The sequence below is a fragment of the Cebidichthys violaceus genome, unplaced genomic scaffold (assembly GCF_023349555.1).
Source record: "Cebidichthys violaceus isolate CVI_PGR_0920_01 unplaced genomic scaffold, fCebVio1.0.p SCAF_46, whole genome shotgun sequence".
Taxonomy (NCBI): Eukaryota; Metazoa; Chordata; class Actinopteri; order Perciformes; family Stichaeidae; genus Cebidichthys; species Cebidichthys violaceus.
Genome location: NW_027176661.1, coordinates 2,070,825 through 2,088,815, shown reverse-complemented (window position 1 = coordinate 2,088,815; position 17,991 = coordinate 2,070,825). Strand labels below are relative to the sequence as shown.

Below are 17,991 nucleotides of genomic sequence, written 5' to 3'. Positions count from 1 at the left end.
GTGGGGTTTTTTCAGTTAAATGCTGATTGTTTTCACTTGTATGTTACATTAACACAACAGGACTTTACCCGGACCAAACAATGAATGACTTTTTTATTACTTTGACATTTAAATGGTTTCAGCTCATTCAAATGTGGTGACTCCACAATATTCTTGCATTCTCTGTTTTAAGAAATAGATGAGCATAAGCTCAAATCCAAGCCTTGAAATTGGTACACAGTTTACTGTGTTAATTTGTCACAAAAACATGTGATTAACATCACCTTGAGATCTATCTACACAGATACAAAGTTGTGAAATGACCACCTTGAATTTGATGACCATCTATAAAAAGAATGGAAGGATTATAATAATTTTTAGTACATCCATGATTTGATCTGGTCTCATAAAGGTCGTCTATAAACTGATGGTGTGCCGCTATGTTTTGAATTTGAAAATTCATTGAAAAACATGATCTGTGCACTTTTAATGTTTGAATGTCCTTGCCTTGACGAAGGTCTCTGACCGATAGCCCGCTTATATAAAAGATTTTTGAACAGATTTGAGTGTGCGGATGCATTTTTTCCAGCACCCTAGCTAAGTCTGATATCCGGTGACCAGTTTATTTTCTTTTATTTTCAATGCTATCATTTATCAAATCATCATTCCTCAACATCGTGTTTATGCATGATATACAGCAGTAATAAAAGGTTTGGAAACAATTGCTATTTTATGATTAAACAAATCTAACTTAAACCTCAGTATTGAGCAAATCCTATGCCAGCTTGTATCTAAATTTATATTTGTATACATTAAATGACACAATTTACAAGAAATGTTTTTCTCACTGTCTTTTGAGACAGTCCTGAATCCTCAATGCACACTCTGACAAACTAAACTGAATGAAACTGCCGGTTGTAGTACAATGTTTCTTACGGTCTTCTTTTTCAGTTTTGTAAATGCAACATATTTAAAAGGTATGACACATACAAATGTCATAATTCCAGAAGGCAACAGCCACCAGGGACCATTTGGATTTTCAGCACCCGTCTGAGTTATGGCCAATCCCTTTCACAGTAACATCAGGGAACGGATTCAACAAGCCATGCCTGAATCTTTACGCTTTCCTTCACAGATAGAGCTGATAGCTGATCAATAGTTGCCAGACGCAATCAATCAATGCCCCCCCCCGCCGCCGCCCAACCCGACAACCCTCTTCGGTCTCTTCAGACCCAGCTGCCTCAGCTCCAGGGCTGATTTGTCCTCTGGTGCCTCTGTCATTTGTCTTTAGATTTCCCTTCCATCTGATAGCTTCAGTGCTTTTCAAATGCCCTTTCCTTGTGTCCTTACCCCCTGTCAGTGATTTATATGTGTGTCTGGTCATCACTGAGGACACTACAAGTTCATGCTCATTAGCACAAAGTCATTTAGTCTCATAGTCATTTTTTTCTTCAAAGAAGTTAAATAATTTGCACACAAATCCAGAGTTGTTAAAGTATGCTGGTTCAAGAGTTGCCATTACAGAAATGTCTTGTTGAAGGGGTGGATGAGACTGATTTGCTCCCGCACTGCCATGCAAACATTTTAACGAAGGAGTTTGCACTCAATGTTTCATCAAACAACCTTTTTATTTAATGCAGCATAATTTGATTCAGTGCCTTAGACCTTATAAGATGTACAGTACAGAGCATCTCTGCCTCCTTCCTTTGCACTTCTGGGACTGTGACTGTTTTTCTTTGGGTTTTTCATTTTTCCATTTTACTTCCATTGCTTCCTCCTACAGGCAATTTGCATGTGCAGTGAACTGTGAAGGGACAAAAAAAAGTACCCTCATTCTCAAATACATGCATGGCCATTTACACACACAACATGCATACTGTAAAGACAAAAAGTCTTCATCATGCATGAAAGGGCAGCGTCAAGCACACAAAAATGTCATTAATATCCTTTTTTTTTAAATGCTTGTCTTAGCTGGATTGAGAATTTACGTGGTCTCAACTTTTTAAAGCCACGACTCTGAACACTGTTGATGTATCAATGATGGCCTAATTTTTTCATGACACGTAATTGCCTACATTTGCAATCCTTTATTATTTTTTTACGTCCATTTTGATTTACTTTTATGACATTTGGCAGACACTCTCCGTCAAACCAACTCGAAATGTGCTCATTAAGACAACACCATCAGATCAAATGAAGACACATTTTGCTGCAATTAAATTGTCTAACTGATCTGTTACCTATAATAGCAAGAAACAGAAACTACACTGCTCCTTAATAACATCTTAATAACATCTGTTCTTATCTTGTCTTTCATTACTTTTAATTAAGTCATTAACATAAGGCGCAGGCTTATGATCATAAGCCCCTGCAATCATTGATTATTTGTTTAGAAGATCCACACATACACAGAGATGACCAATCATTTATACAGTATCTGTAATAACTACATGTTGTACTCTGTTCTGCTGATGAAAGGTTAATATCTTGATCTACACAGACAGTGATGATTGGTGAATAGTTGAACCCAACATTCTGTGTACTTTTGGTAATAGCCAATACTTTATTGGCTGTCAGTTTGTACACCATCTGGTGTTTAAACACACTAACTGCAATCTGACACAAACCTGCCAAGTATAAAAAGGCAAGAGAACAACAACACAAGCAGCCTTTTTTTGTGGTTGTCTAGCAAGAAATTTTTTTTCTTTTAATGTTCCATTAAATGAAAAACTGAAAAATATGACAGACAGTTTCATCACATCGATGGCTCTCCTCCACATTTAAATGACTTTAACCCTTTTTTTGTGCACATTTAAATGTGTATAAATCATAGCGTCCACTATAATTGTGAGAATCTGCAGAGGGACACATGGTGTTGATAATTAATAATTCCTCGCAAACAGGCTACCTGTCAGTCATAAATCTCACAGAAGACTGTGAGAAACTAGAGCACAAAATATACGAGGTCACATAATTTATCTTCATTCATATAATTCAGTGTCAGTGTATGTCAGTTTGGATGCTGTAAAGCAGCTGTGCATGTAAAATAAAGCAGAGCCTCCTCCAGTGTAGTATGACGTGAAGTGATTTTCATACTGATTGAGTACATGCAGTCAACAAGAGAAGAAGAAAAAAACAAAATGGCGTGTGTGAAGATAATAAACAAACGTGCCTACATTGTACATGTAACTAAACCGTGTGTCGTGTGTCAAACAGGGTTACATTTTATAGTTGTATAACAATCATACTGAGAAATACCTAATTGAAAAAAACATTTTTAAAAAGGAATATGCACTCCGGGTCAGCAGATGGCAGATTGCGGGTGTTGGTTTGTTACAGAAATACACGAAGAAGAAACAGAAGCGGAAGAGACGTGGCACATAAACAGAGAGAGGAAGGAACCAGCTAGCTGCACTTAAGTTTACTGATGACAGCTTCTGGAGACGCCTTCCGCGTGAATTTGACAAGGAAGCTTAAATGACAGCCGTACACCTTTACCTGAAACGAACGGGGCTTGATTAAAGTCTGTGTGACAGGTAACATGTTGTTATTTATCATATGCGTTGGAACTTCCTCAACTCGAACAGCTAGCTAGATTAGCTCGCTAACGTTACCTCGCCTGATAACTTCCAGCTAGGGTAGCAGCTAATGTTAGCTTAGGTAAATGTTTTTTGAATGAGCTGCCTAGCACTGACCAGACGTGTTAGTCGGTGTTGAAACATGACGTTAGAGAAGAAAAACGAGTCTGGACCTCCTGAAATGTGGAACGTTACGCTACGATAACTAATGTCAACTTCGCTAAAACCACAACATTCACACATTCACACCAACAGACGTTATGTGTGTGTATGTGCATGTATGTACTGTATATATGTATGTGTAATGTTTACGTTGTGATTTTTATTGCCTATCTTATCATATCCCTATGTGAGCCAATAGTGTCTGGGGAAATGTCAGGCTGTCACTCAGGGAAGAGATAAAGTCATGTCAATGTTTGCCTCTATTGTTTTGCTTCTCGTCTGTATTAAAGACATTAGCCACAGGATACATCATTTCAGTTGAAACTGTTTAATATACTTTGCTTTTGCTAGTAAATGAAGACAAAATCTCCTTGCTACTAAACAGGAGGACGGAGTGTAATGTACAGAATTATGACAATAAGGATCCTCAGTCTGATGTATTTTTGTTGTTTACATTCATAACAAACCTGCATTTCTTTCTGTTTTAACACAACGCAGCGAATGTGGCTATGGGTCTCTGCAAGTGTCCGAAGAGAAAGGTGACCAATTTATTCTGCTTTGAACATCGTGTAAATGTGTGCGAGCATTGCCTGGTCTCCAACCACAACAAGGTCAGTGAGTGAATAAGTATCACGACATTTATGTTTGTATAAAACTTGTAACATCACATTACAGTTCTGTATTTCCACTTGGTGCCCTGCAGTGTATCGTGCAGTCATATTTGCAATGGCTCCAGGACAGCGATTACAACCCCAACTGTACTCTGTGTAATAGTCCATTGAACGCTCAAGACACTGTTAGGCTGGTCTGCTATGGTAAGATTATCATCCTTCTGTTTATAATACACTTATTGGGAATACATGCTCGCCTGTGTTAAGCAAATCCACTGTTTTTTAAAGGAACTTCAACAGCATCACATTAAACATATTTTTCCACTTATTGTTATTTGTGTCTAGAAATGATAAACAATGGAGATGAATGGAATTTTGTATTTTAAAATGGCATTCCACCATTGTTGCTGTGACGTGAAGCTGTTTTTTTTCCTTCCACAGATGTGTTTCACTGGTCCTGTCTTAATAACTTGGCCTCTCGGCTGCCCCTCCATACGGCGCCAGCGGGATACCAGTGCCCCACCTGTCAGAGTCCAGTGTTTCCCCCTTCCAACCTTGCCAGCCCAATTGCTGATGTGCTGAAAGAACAGCTGTCCTCTGTTAACTGGGCTAGAGCAGGTTTAGGGCTGCCACTGGTAAGGGCCTGTTATTGTTACATTATGATCTCTAAACCAATAGATAGTCTTCCAGAAAACAAATCACATTTAGAACCTTGTGTTTTTGTAAGATATTAATAAAATGTCATGTTCGACTGACAGATTGAAGAGCCCGTTGGGGTCCTTGAGGAGACCACAGCTAATGATGTCACTGATTATACTGACTGGTCAACATTTGATGGTGAGCCTTAATGTTTACTTTTCAGTAAATTGCAACATGTTTTGTAGCTCACAGTGTCATTTAAATGGTTTAATCAAACTCTTTTTTTTATTTTATTTTTTTACTTTCCACAGCACAAGAACAAAGTAACATTTACCCCAGCCACTCTTACAACACCAGCCTCAACCCACCACCAAATCCTCTCCCACCTCCGGCACAGGAAGACCTCGGAGGTCCTCGTAAAAATGGGGACCCAAATATGCAGGAGCACTCTGCGGTCAACTTCCCTAATGACGCTACCCGTGACACAATTACACTACACACAGGTAAAGCAATGAAAAGACCTCTGAATCTCTCTCCTACTGCTCTTAAAGTAATGCTTGTCTTTCCTTAAGGGCCCTAAAAGTTAAAAAAGGATCTTTAGGTCACTTTTGCGCACATTTAACATTCTGTGTTGCCTTCCATCTTAATAATTCATTGTTACTCTCCAGCATCGTCACCAAGAAAGATCTACGACACGCGGGACATTGATCACAGCTCTGTCACACAGATTGACTTTGACGATGACAAGTACCGACGACGGCCAGCGTTAAGTTGGTTTGCTCAAATTCTCAAGTTAGTATCATGATCTGCTGTGGAACTCTCTGTTACTGCTTTACACGATGAAGAAATTACTATACAAATGTCACTGTGATCCCTCATTTTTGTCGTCTTTTCAGAAATCGCACAGGGGGAAAGCGGACATCTCTGTCCTGGAAACAGCGGGTCTTCATGCTCCTCGTGGTAGGAGTTCTGGGGTTCTTCACGTTGATAATCATCATGGCTAAACTTGGACGTGCCTCCGCTGGCTCCGACCCAAATTTAGATCCTCTTCTTAACCCCCACATTCGTGTGGGGAAAAACTGATAACAAGCATTGATTCCTTCTTTACCTTCTGTTACACAATATAAGCCTGTGTAGAACGTGCTGAAATGGGACTTTCTAATACGTGGTTAGCCCAGCAGAGGGAGCCGTTTACCAAACTTGAGTGGAAAAGAGAACAAGACACCTTTTGTTTAAGAATGGATGCAATCTCTACGCAGTAGAAACATGCCACGGCCCTTCACAGACCATAAAAAAATCTCACAACATTCACAAGTTTCCTGTGATCCAAGCAACCCGCAAACGGCAAGAGTGACCAATACCAGGTGCATATAGAAGCAGGATCCTGTTATTGCTCTGAAAAGTTATTGCTGAAGAGGGGTAGTATTTATATTCACAAATTCAACTCTTAAGTTGTCAGTGGTCTTTGTAAGTTGATTTTTTTTTTTTTTTTTAAAGCTCAGTAGAAACTAAACAAACACTTCTGATGTGGACAGAAAAGTCAGAATGTATGTGACCCACAGCCAAAACGTTCGATAACGTTGACATGTTTATAGACTGACTCTACTTGCTCTTTTGATTTGAGCGGCCGTTTCATGTTTTCTCCTTTAGAGAAGATGTGGCCCTCACAACTGAAATCAAATATATCCCACAGAAAATGAATACGTAACTATTTATGGGTGTCATGGGTATTACTCCTGAAATTGAGTGCATTGCTTTTAGATTTGCGATACATACTGTATGTACATTTTCCTGAAGTTTTTTGTTCTGTCTATTAAATGGGAATACTACAGAATGTCAGTGTTAAAACGTTTTTTCCAAGTCCGTGAAACCTTTACCTACTGCTGTGCATAGGCAGAATAGAGTGAAGAATTGCTGAAACGTCAGTTGTTTTGCATTTTCAATGAGAATGAATAATGTTATGTCATAAACCATTATAAGTGCATTATGTGCAGTAGCTCAAACAAAAATAGTGGTGTGTGGTAGCATCGATCTGCTGCTCACAGACCATTGATATGAATAATGAAGATCCCACACATAGATGCAGTGCCAGGCTCTCTGTTTACTATACTGCAAATTGCAGCACTCCTTTGCAAAGCAACATTTGCACTAAAGCAACAACGTTAATATATAATTACCTAAAAAAACAAAGAACTGGAGGAAAGACAGCAAGTAGACACTCACTCACGCATGCATCAGCACCTGGTTGGATAAGCTTCATAATGATGCATTTTATCAAGTTCATGTTTGTTTTTGTGAGCCCAACCTGCTGTTCAAACTCCATCAAAATGTATGTTTTGGGAAATATTTTAAAGAGTTCGGATTGCCAACGTTGTCAAACGATGGCAGTGGTGAACTTCAGAACGCAAAGGGGAAAATAAGATAAGAAAATTGTATTTTTTGTGAAAACAACAAACTTCATTGAAAGATTTGTGCATGTCATTGTTGTATCCCACATGAATTAGACAGAAACATAAAATCAAAACAGGAAATTAGAAATGGTTCGATGGTTAGGCGATATATAAATAATTTAATATGAGGCTAGATATCTTCTTAGAATTTGGATATCATAATAACCCCTAAGTGAATTTTCTTAATTTACCAGACTCTAGCTGTTCTCAGTCATTATATCCACTTTACTGATGATTATTTATCAAAATTCTCATTGTGTAAATATTTTTTGTTGTGTAAAAGTTTCTTAATGAAAATAATTCCATCACCAATATGTACTCTTTGTACAGAAGGACTTGCTGGTTCTTTTATGCATATCTTTTGGTTTTGCAAAGATGTAACTCTTTTGGAAACGGTATGCTCCTTTTTGACAAATGTTCTGAACTATGTAGTTCCATGCATTCCGGCTGTACTGCTCCTAAATGACATGTCCCTGCTAAAATTATCACAGCAACAATAACGCACCTTATTAACTGGCCTAACAGCCACAAAAAAAATGCTGGCAATGCGATGGAGTCCTCCACATACTCTCACAAAATCCCAGTGGTTAGCTATTTAAAACGATGTGGTAAATATGGAACTCTCAGTAGCTAGAATTCATGGAGCTAAAGGAAAAACTATCTCATCCTGGACTAGAGTTTTCAATAAAATTCAAGAATTTATGTAATCAAGTACATTATAATATATCCCCTAGTGTATGGTATGGAGATGTATAATGGGGGTGGGTGTTGCCAATTTGGGGGGTGGGTTACAGAGTAAGAGCTTGTATGTGTGTATTACTTTGATTTTTTTCTAATTTCTTTATTATTTTTTTATTTGTATGTGTATGTATGTGTGTGTGTACATATGTGTGTATATATATATATATATATATATATATATATATATATATATATATATATATATATATATATATATATATATATTGAAGCGCGAGCGGCTCCTGCCCCGTGTCTAAGCGGGGAAGTCTTACGCACCTAACACGGTGGTCACTCCGTCGGCTGTCCCACCGGCAAAGATTAGGTTCCTCTCTCAGGTCTTTTATCTCACTCCGTGGCTTAATCGTTAGGATTTCGGAATTATTGTCTTCTTAAGAGTCTTTTACGGCAAAGCCCTAGGCGCTCTTAATGGGATGCAACCCTAGCACCCTGTATGTAATAGTTATGTACTTCGTCTGTACTTTACTATTGCCTATTGTGAACACTCTCACCATTTTATGACTAACACTGCCATGTCTTCACCCAGGGAATTTACCTTAAGCTCCTCTGCATGTTTCAGTCGTCACATCTTATCACACCATTTATTGAAAGGGGAAGAGGGTTACATTGTTTTAAAGAACCAGAATACTTTATTTGGCTTCAGACACTTACAAATGGTAAGGCTGTGTTTTTATTCAAGTTTCTCACATAACAATCACATACTACAATCTCAAGTCAATGAAACAGTCTCTGTGTCACAACAACTAATTCTAACACTCCTACTCTCATATATATATATATATATATATATATATATATATATATATATGTATGTATGTGTGTGTGTGTGTGTATGTATGTACATATTCATTGTAATGTATGGTTGATTTTTAATGCATATCTTGAAAATCAATACATTTGATCACAAAGAGAAACCAATATTTGGTCAAAACCATTCATCCAGGTCAGGACCTCAACAGTAATGACCTGTGGAAGTCACTGAGCTCAATGATGGGACAGAGACCAGGGTCAGGTCTGTGGCCTCTCTGCTACTCCGATGCTCTTTACACTACAGTAAAAAATAATGTATACTATATTTATGACATTTTACAAATCATTCACTTGTTCATCGTATATTGTCACAATCTTCAAAGTTTTCTCTTTTTTCCCTCATGCTTTCTTCCTTGTTGATATAATACAACATTATTTGTGACACATGGACAACTGGCATTTAGAACCTCACATGTCAACAAAATGATAGTGGTATCCTACCTTAAACCCTTCACTCTTTCAGTCAATTTACAACTCAAATTCACTCTGAAAGGTTGAGTTTTTCCGTTATGGAGGTTCCTCACTATTATTCAGTGGTATAGGTGTGTGCTGTTATTTAAACAGTTATTCAGTTATTTAACTGAAAGTATGTCAGTAATGTGCATGTTTCAGCATGGAGAGTGCTGCAATCATTATTGGACATCCTGTATGATGTAACTTTGTCACATGCTGTCCTTGGGAATCCTCGTCATAACCCCCTTCAAGTGTATACATCTGTGTTATACATACTCGTCAATACGTCGCGTGTTTATGTGTGAATGTTAGTCGCCTCATCCAACTTTCCATTGCGTTTGCCAAACAGTCACAGCAGTGTAGGTTTGCCATTGATTCTCTGTGCATCTGTCTGAGCCTTGTTACATTGATGCAGGGAAACCTGCCAGTGGCAATGACAACACGTTCTGCAGAATTACAACGAGGATGACACATCTGGCACTTGTACACGCCACAAAGCTGTGGTTAGTCTTGTCTGATACATTTATTGACATTAAGAAAGCGGTTTAAACCGTGAGTGGTGTAATATAACCTCACATACCTTGTAATGTGTAATTGCCTTTGTCACTCTATTGGAGTTCAATGTGTTTCTGAACTCTGAGTTATTAGACTGCCCATTGCACTGACATAATAGGGACATCCTGATCGATAACCTGACACTCTGTAGTTACGTGCATACTGCAGGCAGCACAGTTCCTCTGCTCTGTTCTCATGATGACAATCATAAGTGGAAAAACATATATTTATGGTGAACTGTTGTAAGTTTTTTGGCTCTTAGCTCAGCCTTTTTCCCAAGAATATTTTCACATGAACAAAGCAAGCACTGTCATATTCCGACAAGTATTCTGTCAATATTTAAAACTTAAGTAACACAAGAGGAGGTGACGTCTGACACCCACCCACTGTCATGCCTCAGGTTATACGGGCTCACTTCAACAGAAGAGTTTTGCTGCCTTGGATGTACTACACTAAAGGGACCCCTGTACAAGCTGAGGAATGAATGCTTGAGGCCAGTCTAAGATGTCCATATATCATTATGTGCTCTGGACATTTAAAAGATTCAAATTTCATTGAGATATGCTCAGATTCTCTGGAAAGCCAAACTGTAAACATCATGTTTTATTACATTCTGCTTGGCAGTTTGAGTCGTTTATTAAACAAAAACCTAAAATGGATTTGATGAAATATTTGGGATCACTTTGATATCTTTTATCTTGTTACCGTTGTCTAAAAAGCCATGAAATAGAGACAGAATTTTTTGTTTTTTTACAAAGAGTGTGAATGCTAATACAGTAATGTTTGCATGTATAGTTTATACAAATGTACAGTGTGTGTTGATCATCTGATTGTTGTATTTGGAGTTATACTATACATGTACAGTACTGCATTTTACTCATTCATGTGGGTATCTTTGAAATACTCGCATAAGCCGTCATGTACAGAACAGTATACGGCGCAGTTTGATACAGTTCACTTTATACGTGCAACAACTGTCCCCTCTGTCATTGGATGGCACAGAACTATATATTGATGTGTCCGTGTGTGTGGTCTTCACATGTGCCTCCCAGCTCAATTAGACGGTCATTACACTGAGAGAGAGTTATTGTGTTTCAATGAGCACCACTGCCTATCTCATTCCCGAGGCTTCATTGAGGACGTAAGTACAGACGTTGGCTGCATGGTAAAATATCTGAATTAGCCTCTCTGTAGCTGCTCACTGAACTTGACTTGTCTTGCATTAGAAACTTAGAACTTGTTTTGGAATTAAATTTTTCATAGCACTGCTTGTGAGCTGCATTTTGCACAAAAGTCTGCATGTGATTACCTTTCACATTTGCTTTATCACTGCATGTAGCACTGCCTTAATTAGCTTTCACAAGAAATAATATTTTGGTAACACTTTCTATGACGACCACATCTATAGTGGGTTCATTCATAGTAAATTCATTGTAAATTATAATGCATTTATAATGTGTCATGACTGCACTCTGCACAGAAATACAGTTCTAATACCATGTTATATCTGATCAACATTAATAAAACGTTATAAATGTGTCTTATAATAAATTATAAGTGCAATTGTCTTATGGATGCTGCAACTAGAGGTTGACTGATGGGCTTATAATACATTATGACCACCTATACACACCTATACACACCTCAACAATTTACTGTAGTAAGTCATAGTATGCTATAATAATTTGGGTAGTTATCACTGTATGTGTTGAGTAAAGTAAAGTAAATATTGATGCATCTATAATAACGCATGCTTTATCATAACCTTTCATTGTTGGTGGTTCATGCATTTATAAGAATGCTGAATCATAAGTGATTATAATGTAAGTTGCCAGAAATGCATAGAACTACACATACAACTGGTCTGCTTTAGAAATGGAACCTTAAGGTGTAAAACCTATATGATTTATTCAAAGTAATTATAGAAATCATCATTTATGATGCAGTAGATTATTTTACTCTTACTCTTTTCTTACCACCAACAATGAAACGTTATGATAAATCACTTACTACAGTTATGTAGTATGATAGTTATGATGTGTGTATAGGTGAGTTTAGGTAGTCATAATGTATTGTAAACCCATCAGTCAAGAATCCATAAGACACTTGCACATCTAATTCATTATAAGTCACATCTATACTGTTTCATGACATGATATAGTGCATTAGAGAGCATTATGTGTGTTTGTGAGAGTACTCATGCAACCTTATAAATGCACTATAATTCATTATGAATGTCCTCATAATGGACTATAGATGTGGTCTTCATAGAAAGTGTTACCATGGAGGTTTTAATACTTTGGTACAAGTGAGAAATTAGTTAGATAGTTTGATCATATTATATATTACGTGATCACCATGTTTTACCTAATTTACAGCAATAATAGTATGAATCAAAATGTAAGTATTGACATGTTTCTATTTCTGTATTAGAACAGAAAGATAGTGGTCACGGCACACTGAATTATGTACCATTTGCCCAGGGATCAATATAGTGCCAGTTTCTGCGGACGGCTCTCAGCTGCAGCGGCAGTTGATGGAGAATTATTTCACACCTTTCCATCCTCATCCGGACACCAGAGGCGTCAAAGGTCATAAGACTGAAATGAGCGACCATCAAGAAAAAGACCGCAAGCAGAGAAAGACCGCTACCTCAAAATCTCAGCAAATGAAGCACCATCACCAAGGCCATCGTCATCGTCAAAAGTCACATGACAATGATAGCTATGAGTAAGTTTGGACATTTTTTCCACTGTGTATTGCCTGTCTTCATGTACAGATTCTGTGCTTAGGTATAATAAGATATTTAAGCCTTCAGATTTTTTTCATTTGGCTTAGTTTTCATATTAGAAGGATTAAAGTGGCAGAGATGTATTTCCTTCTTATTAAATCCATTATAGGAGTTTTGATTTATATATTTGACTTGCTATTAAAAAAATAATTAACATTATCATTAGCTATTGTATTGGCATCCAGTGTGTCTTTAACAATTATGTTTTCTCTCTAAAATAGCAGCCATTCAACAGTGGAGGACAGGATTTTCAGTGATCATCCACCCGATGATCAAAGTCAGTGGGACAATGACAAGACCCATCATCCTCACCATTGCCATCAGAAGCAAATCCATCGGCATGTTTCTCGTTCAGAAGCTCCCCTGAGTTCATCAACTGGTTCCTTTTCATCCTCCTCCTCCTCTTCTTCTTCTCCATCAACACCTTCCTCCTCCTCTTCATCTTCTTCATCAACACCCTCCTCCTCTTCTTCTTCTTCTTCTTCTTCTTCTTCCTCCTCTTCAACATCTTCCTCCTCCTCGAGCCTGTCCTCTGAGACCAGCAGTAAGTGGTCGGATAAACATCCACTTAAGAAGCCCCGGCATTCACAGTCTTGTACAGACATTTCCAGGAAACACAAGTACTTTGAAGATGGAGACAACGACACAGCCCCTTTGATAGATAAAAGAGGTCATCAAAACAGGCACTCTGCCAAACAGGAGAAGGGCAAGTCTTCTCGCAATGGCCCCACTCATGGCACCCTGAAGAACACACAGAGGTCTACAAGAGGCTCAGGAAATTATGGAAGTGTCCGCAAAGCCAAATCAATGGAGGCTCTCACTAGACCCAAAGAAAGAGAAAGGCATGGAAATGAAGATAAAATTGAACTAGAGAGGAGAAAAGGTGAAGCCAGGAAGAATTTAACCAAGGAAAAAATGAAGTTCTCTGCCTTCCTTAATGAGATCACTCGGCAGGTTCTCAGCCCAATGAGACTCTCCACTCTTGGCGTTACAAATGCTCAAAGATCCTGCAGTACAGGGCAGGTCTCTATTAGATCCAGTAAAGGAGTAAGCAGCACCGAGAAACACAGACAGCAGAGGAGTCGTCATGCCAGTGCAGACTCCTCCAGCTCGAGCAAGAACTCCCATACCAGCAAACACTCTTCTTGTCTTTCTCCCTCTCAATCTTTCCACCACCGTCACCGTTCTACAGACTCACCCCATCGCATGGATCACAAGCCCAGAAGCTCCACTGATGTTGGCTTTTTGAAGAGACATCACTCGTTGTCTTCCCAGCATCGCTCCCATTCACTTTCTCATGAGCACAACCACCACCATCACCAGGGAGACCATCACACTTCTAGTCATCACCATCACCACGGACAACCCCACAGTCCTGTCCATCATCATAAGGATCACCATAACCCCACTTACCACAAAAACCATGATGACACACACCATCGCCATCACTCTGGAGACCATCATCATGGAGACCATCCCCATGGAGACCATCACCATGGAGACCATCATCATGGAGACCATCCCCATGGAGACCATCACCATGGAGACCATCGTCATGGAGACCATCACCATGGAGACCATTGCATCCCAAATCACCAACACAAAGAGCATCATCACAGTGCAACTCTTTATCAACACCATGGCAACCATCATAGACCTTCTTTTCACCATCACCATGGAGACCACCAAGGCCAGGCTCAAAACCACCAACATGGCAACCACAACATCCCAACACATCACCATGGAGACCATCACAGTTCAGGTCACCACCGCCACAGCAACCACCCAAACATTGAAGGTCCTACTACACCACGTCCCCATGGAGACCACCACAGTCCAAACCATCAACATCACCATGGAGACCACCACCCCCAAGACCATAAGCATCACCATGGAGACCACCACAGTCCAGACCATAAGCATCACCATGGAGACCACCACAGCCAAGACCATAAGCATCACCATGGAGACTACCACAGTCCAAACTATCAGCATCACCATGGAGACCACGACAGCCAAGACCATAAGCATCACCATGGAGACCACCACAGCCAAGACCATAAGCATCACCATGGAGACCACCACAGCCAAGACCATAAGCATCACCATGGAGACCACCACAGCCAAGACCATAAGCATCACCATGGAGACAAGCACAGCGAAGCTCACCTGCATCACCATGGAGACCACCACAGCGAAGCTCACCTGCATCACCATGGAGACAAGCACAGTCCAGACCATCAGCATCACCATGGAGACAAGCACAACGAAGCTCATCGGCATCACCATGGAGACCACCACAGCGAAGCTCACCTGCATCACCATGGAGACAAGCACAGTCCAGACCATCAGCATCACCATGGAGACCACCACAGTCAAGGCCATCAGCATCACCATGGAGATCATTATAGCAAAAGTCATCACCATGGAGATCAACCTGAACCACATCTCAACCAGCCTCACTCCAGCAATGACCTGGACCTCAGCGCTCCTCTGAAGGAGCGCTCTGCTGTCAGTCAGCTGGACTCTCTCTCCAGGAAGAAGGAGTCTCCTAGCAACACCAGCAGCCCCTCCAGTCATGATGAGGAACAGACAAGCTTCACTGGCTCATTGTTACATAAAGTATGGCATTTCTCTTTCAGTTAGGCCATTCATAAAGTAATTATTGGCAGGTCAATAGTTGCCCTTGTTATACACGTTTGATTAACTGGTTATGTAATAATGTTCCACTCATTTGCTTGCCTATTGATTTGGGTACCAGTATGCATGTCACAGTGGACACTAGATTAGTTATTACAGAACAATAGATTGGCTATCATGCCCAATCTATTGCTAATCAAATTGACATTCCCCAGTAATGGTCTTTATTCATTTTTTTCACTTCATTCTTTGGGCATCATAGATAATATTCAGATTTTTCTTGTCAAAGTAATATTGTTTTCTTTCATACAGGAAAAGGCACATGAACTTGGTAGAATCATGTAAGTGTGATTTAATTATTTTGGGTTTGTTAACTGGCAATGGTCATAGTCCAAGTGACAGCGATGACTGTGATATTGCACATAGATTAATTGGTAATGCACAGATTATTCTGGATGTGAATATCTTAGAAAACACTGACCCGTGTAATGTTAGACCTAATGTGTAAAATGAGAGTAATGAGAGCAACCAAAAGAATTGATTAAAAAATATTAAATTAATTCCTCTAATGCTCATGTACTGTACATTTTCTCACTCAATTGAATTCCTTTGTTATGTATCTATATCTGATAGGAACCTACAGGGGCAGAATGAAGGTCTGCATCACAGTTTGCTGAAGACAGCAGTGAGGATGGAGTGTTTAGGAGAGGAGTTCATGAGCAGCCAAAAGCTTTTGGAGGCAGAACTTCAGAAGACACGTATTGAGCTTGGCAACCTCGCGGAGAGGTTTAGGAGGTAACAAATGCACAGACAACACTTTTTGTTCTTCTGGTAGAGTCCTGTTACTATACATAATTATACACATATCATTTAAGTCATCTTTATATTTCCTTAGGAGAAAGATGTCATTTGTCACAAATAGAAAGAGATCTGAAGAATAGAGATCTGAAAGAGTAACCAGTCTAATCCTAATATGAACAAGGCTCGGCACTGATCTGGTGTCACCTCTGTTTTTAACTATCCTTCTCATGTTTCAGACCTAAGATGATAGCTGCAATTAATAGGGATCTTATTTAACCTCATACAATGTGCATGTATACTGCAATATATTGTAACTTCTCTCTCTTTGCCTGTGTCTTATTTCAGACTACACGAAAACTGCTCCTCCACACAACAGACTAATAATCTTCTAGAGCAAAAGCTTCATTCAGTGGTGAGATTGGAAGCATCTCTGTGTTTCTTGTGCGTGAGCCTGAATTATCAGAAACATAAAAATTATTGTAGAAACACCTTTTCCTACTGAGTTACTAAGACTGACTGAGCAGTGAAAGTTAACTCTTGGGAGGGGATATTCTGATGTAAATGCCCCCACTTACAGAAGGTTTACCTGTGACAACTGTGCTTCCTGTACTTTCTGTGTCAGGCTCAGAGTATGGAAGGAGAACGTGGGAGGCTGAACCAGCGTATTTCAGCACTGACGGAGCAGCTCGCTGATGCAAAATTTGCCAACAGTGTGGAAACATTCAGTGTAAGATCTTTACTTCCCTCTAAAAGTCTAGGCAAACTTTTGTGGCTTCACAAATGCATTCAAAGGCATTTGGTATGTTTTTGTTTATTCATACAAAAGCCTTTTCTTTATTCTTTGACTTTGCGTCATTCAATCGATAAACTGATCAATTTCTAACCTCTACTTACTGTAGGTTACATCAGTGCTACACAACACTGACCTCCATTTTCAGTCAGATGGTGCCATTAATCAAAGGGTTCCTCACATCCCTCCCCCTCCGGCACAGTTCATGGACGGCCATAATAATTACGAAACGGCCAAAGCCGGCGGTCAGGAGCAATCTCTGGGGCCAGTTCCAGAGGAGGAGGAATCTGACTGGTCAGAGAAGGGAGATGAGGCCCCACGATTTATACTGACAGGATCAAACAGAGGTCCAGTATGGAGACACCGGGAAGCGGACGTGGACAAAGACAGCGAGTCAGGGGGTGAGGAGATTGTCAGACGACACGCATCATGCCCTCTGCAAGTACCTCATCTCCAGTTCACAATTCACAACAAGAACCTGTCTGACGGCATGACAGGTGAGGGCACATACAGGATCACCACAAGTCCGAACCTTGGCTCTGCCATCCTGATCCGGTCAGCTAGCCTGGAGGAAATCCCCCTGGCTCGCCATCACATGCAGAAGGAGCTACGAGGCACGGAGGCCATGATGGACCTCCACCACCAAGGGCACGAAGCTATCGAGGATTTAGATAATGAGATCATTCATCACTGGAGATCAAGCAACGACCGGCCGATAGAAAGCAGGACGTCAGAGGCAGATAGCAGCCTGGCCGGCCTGGAGTCAGCCGAGCGGATGCTCAGTCAATTCATATGTGGATCGCAGCCTAGTGAAGGACAGCGGCATGGGAGAGCCGAGGTGCACTGCAGGACAGGAGGGATTCCAGATGAGGTGTTGAAAGGGGAGCGAACAAAGCTGTGACAGAAACATGAGTGCGCTGTTCACTGTGTCTGACATTCTAGTTTACTTTAATCGCATAATGTATTTAAACAT

The 17,991-nt window shown here is 39.9% G+C and overlaps 2 protein-coding genes across 2 annotated transcripts; both read left to right on the top strand.

Annotated features, from left to right (window-relative positions):
• The first annotated feature begins 3,355 nt into the window (after window positions 1–3,355).
• zfpl1 (zinc finger protein-like 1) lies at window positions 3,356–6,803 on the top strand. The gene is made up of 8 exons (XM_068729544.1): window positions 3,356–3,515; window positions 4,218–4,330; window positions 4,423–4,534; window positions 4,772–4,965; window positions 5,089–5,167; window positions 5,281–5,472; window positions 5,638–5,761; window positions 5,866–6,803. Exons 2-8 carry the CDS (start codon window positions 4,229–4,231, stop codon window positions 6,050–6,052), a joined length of 990 nt encoding a protein of 329 aa, XP_068585645.1. The 5' UTR covers window positions 3,356–3,515; window positions 4,218–4,228; the 3' UTR covers window positions 6,053–6,803.
• A 2,365-nt stretch (window positions 6,804–9,168) lies between these two features.
• On the top strand, window positions 9,169–17,919 carry si:dkey-273o13.3 (LIM domain-containing protein A). Its single transcript, XM_068729407.1, has 10 exons — window positions 9,169–9,190; window positions 12,480–12,726; window positions 12,973–12,975; window positions 13,009–14,268; window positions 14,374–15,409; window positions 15,740–15,768; window positions 16,061–16,222; window positions 16,574–16,640; window positions 16,851–16,955; window positions 17,128–17,919. The coding sequence occupies exons 1-10, from the start codon at window positions 9,169–9,171 to the stop codon at window positions 17,917–17,919; spliced, it is 3,723 nt and encodes a 1,240-aa protein (XP_068585508.1).
• Window positions 17,920–17,991: the final 72 nt, after the last annotated feature.